The sequence below is a fragment of the Anser brachyrhynchus genome (genome assembly GCF_964034855.1).
Source record: "Anser brachyrhynchus genome assembly, chromosome: Z".
NCBI lineage: Eukaryota > Metazoa > Chordata > Aves > Anseriformes > Anatidae > Anser > Anser brachyrhynchus.
Window position 1 is genome coordinate 39,393,431 of NC_137697.1, and position 5,956 is coordinate 39,399,386.

At 47.0% G+C, this 5,956-nt stretch overlaps 1 protein-coding gene across 1 annotated transcript; it reads left to right on the forward strand.

Annotated features, from left to right (window-relative positions):
- The first annotated feature begins 314 nt into the window (after positions 1-314).
- On the forward strand, positions 315-5,742 carry CTSL (cathepsin L). The gene is made up of 8 exons (XM_080573030.1): positions 315-444; positions 927-1,062; positions 1,425-1,547; positions 1,629-1,784; positions 2,127-2,351; positions 3,911-4,079; positions 4,402-4,519; positions 5,330-5,742. The coding sequence occupies exons 2-8, from the start codon at positions 937-939 to the stop codon at positions 5,427-5,429; spliced, it is 1,017 nt and encodes a 338-aa protein (XP_080429156.1). The 5' UTR covers positions 315-444; positions 927-936; the 3' UTR covers positions 5,430-5,742.
- Positions 5,743-5,956: the final 214 nt, after the last annotated feature.

The window sequence follows — 5,956 nt, forward strand, 5'->3', positions numbered from 1 at the left end:
AACCATATTGCGGTGCCAATACCCGAATGTTATAGTATCAGGACCAGGGACAAGAAAAGGCACTTCAGGAGCCCTAGGAGCAGCCTCCCCACGCGGGACCTGCCCGGGGCAGGGTCGGTCACCCACCCGGGGACACAGGGCGAGCAGACGAAGCCGTGCCGCCCGCTTCGCCTCGGGCAGCCCGAGCTGAGCCTCCGCGGCAGGCCCAGCATGTGAGCCGCGGGGTCGCCCTCTCAAGGCGCCGGCTCGGCCCCTCGGTCTCTGCCCGTGCCCCGGCGGGCGGTGCGGAGCTGCCCGGCCCGGCCCGTCCCGTCTTGGCCCGGCCTCCAATCGTGGCGGCGGGGCGGGCACGGCCTCGGCGGTTATAAGAGGGGCCGCGGGGCCGCCCCCCGCTGGGTACTGCTGGGCCGGGAGCTGGGGAGGGAAGCGCCGGGGCCGAGCGAGGTGAGCGGGGACGGAGGGAGGAAGGGAAGGTGGGGGGGGAGAGGGGGAGCCCCGGAGGCGGCGCTGCGAGCGGCGGGGGTCCCGCATGGCCCCGCTCCCATCCCGCGGCGGGGCGGGCCCGCGGCACGGAGCCGCCATTCCGCAGGCTCCCGGGGACCGCCCGGCGGGGCTGGGAGGGAAAGGGAAGGCTGGGAAGGGAGGGAAGGAAGGGAAGGGAAAGGAACGGAAGGGCCCCGCCGCCGAGACCGCTCCCGGGCCCGGGGTGTGCAGCCCGGCCGGCCCCCGGGACCCTGCGTGGAAGGGCTCGGCACCGGGCTCCGCGCTCATCTTGTTTATCCCCGCCTGTTTATAAAGGAGGAGAGTCAGTGGTCGGCCAGCACATCCTTTCCCAGCCTCGTATCTCGGCAGTAGAGGCTGTGAAGCAAAACAGGTCCCGTGTGCGTGTTGTTTTTGTCCGACCGGTGTTGCTTAATTCCCGGTAGGTTTGCCAACATGAATGTGTGTCTCGCCCTGCTGTCCCTGTGCTTGGGGCTGGCCTTCGGTGTGCCGAGAATAGATCGCGACTTGGATGGCCACTGGCAGCTGTGGAAGTCATGGCACAGTAAGGACTATCATGAGGTGAGTGCCTGGCGGACAGCCGCTGGGATGTGTGTTCAGCTCAGCAAACACTGAGCACACTCAGCCGGGCCCCATCAGCTGAGTCATGACTGCTTTGTTTTAATACTGGCTACGGTCTGCATTTGTGAAAGGTAATCCCCCTCTTCGTAGGTCCTTTTGCTTCACTTACATAAACACCCAGCTATACTGTCCTCTTTTAGTGTGAGGGTGGTGAAATGACCATCTCTGAAACAGTGTTCCAGCTCTTCGCTGGAGGAGTCTACGTTTGCCTGAGTATACAGGACATAAGAAAGAAAGCTGTCACTTAAGTGAAATTCTGTTTGAACCTTCTCCTTGAAATACGTTGTTTTCTTGTCCCTCAGAGAGAGGAAAGCTGGAGAAGAGTGGTGTGGGAGAAGAATCTGAAAATGATTGAACTCCATAATCTGGATCACTCATTAGGAAAACACAGCTACAAGTTGGGAATGAATCAGTTTGGTGACATGGTATGTACTGAGATATGAAACATCCACTCTTAAACAACAGTGTGTAATAGGTGGTGACTGCATATCTTGAATTTTCTTCAGACGACTGAGGAGTTCAGACAGCTGATGAATGGCTATATACACAAGAAGTCAGGAAGGAAGTACAGAGGATCCCAGTTTCTTGAGCCCAGCTTCCTTGAAGCACCACGGTCTGTAGACTGGAGAGAGAAAGGATATGTAACTCCAGTTAAAGACCAGGTATTCTATGATGGTTGATTTTTAACCAGTTTTCTGAATGCTGCCTTCATTTCCCTACAGGAAAAATGCTGTTGACTTGTGAAGTCTAGTGCAAGCACACTGAATTGAGCTTCATCTCAGTAAAATTTCTGTACCCCGTTGGAACTGGGAACTGTTTAGGTGTCCTTCTGTACTAAATGTCTAAGAACTGACATTTAATGTCTTTGCTTGAACGTAGTGAGAGCTTGAAACAGAAGTTGGACTTGCGGCTTTTGCCTTTTTTTAAGTTTAGATTGGTGACATGGGAACTGTAATTGCCTAATCCGTCAAAGTTGTAACTTGTGATTTCACTTCTTGCTTCAGGGTCAGTGTGGCTCTTGCTGGGCTTTCAGCACTACAGGAGCTCTCGAAGGACAGCACTTCAGAAAAACTGGCAAGCTTGTTTCACTGAGCGAACAGAATCTGGTGGACTGCTCCCGCCCTGAAGGAAATCAAGGTTGCAATGGTGGTCTCATGGACCAGGCTTTCCAGTATGTGCAGGATAATGGGGGAATTGATTCAGAGGAATCCTACCCATACACTGCGAAGGTAAATGTAATGGCTGAACTTGCTGCATGTGTTGCATCTTTTGTATGAACAAACTGTATGTGTTGGGAAACTCATCCCTAGAAAGGAAGGTGCTTAAGTAGCCATCAGTGCATCTGCTTTTCGTCTTGCATCTTCCCAAAGAAAGCTAGAATGTCTGTTAGCCCCAGGTTCAGTCGGAATCACATACTACATTGTTCTTTGAGGTCACAATCTTACCAGACCAGTTGGAAGAACTAGAGCAAATAATTTTATTCCTCCCACTCGTTGCTGCCCTCCTATCAGATGTTACGCTTTATCTTGGTTGACACACAAAACCAAGACCTGGCTCCTGTCAAAACTGCTGCTTAATCTTAGGGGTGCGATTCTACTTCTCATAACTAAGCTATTACAGGATTGCTACCTGTAGACCAAGTAATTCTTGAGCCGGTGCGAGTCTTCTCAGGTGGTTGTTGGCAGTGCCTTATGTTCTACTTCTGGACTGCATGTGCATAAATGCAGATAATGTGCAGACTTCTAAAACACCTCTAATGATCTACCAAAAGCTCAACAGGCATGAGAGGACCAAAGAGCAGTAATAAATGGTGTCATGTGAGTCTAAGCTTTGGGCTTTTACAAAACACTTGGAGTAGTGCTCCCTAGAGAGTGTCTTGCCTTGCGGTTTTTTGTTGACTGAATGTGCAGTAGCAATGCCATTCACTGTGAATAACACAGAAGCCATTGGATTTGAACTCCTGTATACCTGTATCCTTGTAACTGCCTTTTGGCAAACTTGGGTCTTCCAGAGATTCCAGTTGATTGTAGGAAGTGCTTAACTTGCTGAGTACAAAAAGTAAATATCTGAGGCATGTGTCCATGTTCCTTTAGTTGGAGAGGCAACTGAAGAGCTCTAGAGAGTTCTAACTTATCACACAGGTAGAGCAGGGACACAAACTCTTTTATTCTGATGTCAAATGCCCAAACTTGCAAATTAAGCCTCTCTTCTGAAGTAAGTGCCTGTGGTACACACGGGTTCAGTCTGTGTGTTTAAAAAAAAAAAAAAGGCGAAGCAGCCCAAAACACAGGAGTGCTGTAAGTCCGTATAATATGAGTAACTTCCAAGTCATTCTGTACAGTTTTCCAAACTCTGACAGACTAAAATTGTGGATTTAAGTGCTTGCTCAATGAGCAGTTTCTGGACTGCTTTGTAATTAATGAATACTTGGCTCTCTTCCATTGCCTATTAATGCATTCTGGGCTTCATCCTCTCTGAAAAGAGATTTGTCCTGCCTACCAAAGAATGCAGTGTTCCAGGATGTGATGGTCCTCTGCATCCCAGTAAAGCTTTCCTTATGGGCCCTACTGCCCTTTGCATTTTACTTTTTCTGTATCTTTGAGAAACTCAAAAGCAGCTTCTCTGTTTTCCTTCTGGTCTTCTCCTTTCAGAGCACTGCTGGAACAACCAGATCCTTTTCAGTCTTTTGCTTTCAAGGCAGTGGATTTCTGGAATGTCTGGTAGTTCCTGTGTTCACCTGTGTGTAAACTAGAGAACTATGTAATAACTATGACTTTTTTTTATTCAGGATGATGAAGACTGTCGCTACAAGGCAGAGTACAATGCTGCTAATGACACTGGCTTTGTTGACATCCCCCAAGGACATGAAAGAGCTCTCATGAAAGCAGTAGCAGCTGTGGGTCCAGTGTCCGTTGCTATTGATGCAGGCCACTCTTCATTCCAGTTCTATCAATCAGGTGGGAATTTGTTAGCAATTTGCATGCAGAGAACTTTTTGAATACTTATTATTCATTACCCTCAGTTTAATGAGCAGAGAAAACTGATGTAGGACACAATCAAGAGTCCTTTTAATTCTAGTCGAGGTTCCCACACTTGGTACTTCTCTTGCATATGTTTGTACTTGTCCGTAGTTTCTCCCAGTGATACATTTCACTTGTCACTCTGTTCTGACTATCTCAAGAAGCTGTGCAACACAGTTTGAAACACAACTATTCTGGTGGGGAAGAAGGGTTTCCTGCAGGGGAGAGCTTGCTTACATGTGAACTTACACCCCCTCAGGTATCTACTATGAACCAGACTGTAGCAGTGAAGACTTGGACCATGGCGTTCTCGTTGTAGGTTATGGTTTTGAGGGTGAAGATGTAGATGGGAAGAAATACTGGATTGTGAAGAACAGGTAAGATTTTTTCTTTGTGCCTGGTGGTTTTTTGGGGGTGGCAGAGGAGGGAGAGTAGTTCCTCTCTTGGGATAAGGGGGAAGCAACAACAGTTGAAATCTGCATAGAGAAAGTCTGGAGATTGTTCTCAGGGCATTGCATGGCAAAAGTTAAAAGCCAGCTCAGGCTGCTGGCTGTCTAACAGCAAGTCCCAAGCAGTAATCTCATTCTTCTGCATTTTTAGTTAATTTGAGAGAGCTTGGTACTGGAGCAGCTCATAGAGCTAGTAGATGTTGGAGTTGCATGGGGAGCAGGAGGAAAAACAGGTTGTGTCAGTGGCAGAGGTAATGGAATTTCAGAAGCAGTGGGACTGCTCGCTTGTGTGAAATAGGTTAACATTTGAACTTTAAAAATGGAGTTACCCTCCTAGTCTGGAGGGAAAACAACATATTAATGCTGAAGGGCACGTCACATGAGCTTGTCTCATGCTCTCCATATTACTGGGGCACCGCCCTCATGCTGCTTGCAGTCTTTGTCCTCCCTTATAGTTGTCTGGGAGCAGTGTCTGAGCTTCAAGTACCTGTAATCCAGGTTTGCACTCTTGAGTTCTCCACGCAGCAAGAGGACAGCTGCACTGTTTCTGTGAGCTTGGGGTGATTCTTCTGTAACATGCTTTTTTTTTTCTGGAAAGCAATTTTGTTCCAGCTTTTTCAATTTTACCTGAAGGCAGAAGGCAGCAGTTTTCAGTATAAACACTTCGGGAGGGCAGGGGGAGAATGATAAATAAGTCTTTCGGGATATGAAAATAAACCTTTTACTTCTGATTTTCAGCTGGGGTGAGAAGTGGGGTGACAAAGGATATATCTACATGGCCAAAGACAGGAAGAACCACTGTGGAATAGCAACAGCTGCTAGTTATCCACTTGTATAATTTGAAGACTGAACATTTCAGTGCAAAAGGGGATTTAAAACTGAATGACCAAACCCATGTTCACATGTGGTAGACTCATATTCTTAAAAAAGTCAACTTGATTTTTTTAACTTTTGAAGTCTGTTTTACATGTTGGTGACATGCCACTTGTTTTAAATTAATGTATATGTTGGTATGTAAACAGCGTGTAATATTGCTGCCTTTCAACTGCTTAATCTAATAGATTCTTTTATGTATTTTTCTTTTTTTGTAATTTCAATGTGCCCAACAGTTTACTTTTTAAATAAACACTTAAGCTAGTGTGTACAGGTGACTTGGCTTTTTGGTCTGTTTTTTCCACTTGGATCTCATCTGTTAGGCATCCTTAATCATAATGGAAGTCTATCTTTTCATCAGTTGCATTTTTGTAACTGTTTGGGAATGGCTAAAAGCAGTTATAAAATGGAATGTAGTATTTGTGATGCGAATTCGCAAGGGACAGCAGAAAAAAAGTACTAAAAAAGTAAAAAGCTTTTTTAGTAAAAACT

Coding starts and splice junctions, on each gene's coding strand:
- CTSL (XM_080573030.1), top strand. CDS start 937: ATGAATGTGTGTCTCGCCCTGCTGTCCCTGTGCTTGGGGCTGGCCTTC. Junction 2,352..3,910: donor CCTACCCATACACTGCGAAG/GTAAATGTAATG, acceptor TTTTTTATTCAG/GATGATGAAGACTGTCGCTA. Junction 4,080..4,401: donor ATTCCAGTTCTATCAATCAG/GTGGGAATTTGT, acceptor ACACCCCCTCAG/GTATCTACTATGAACCAGAC.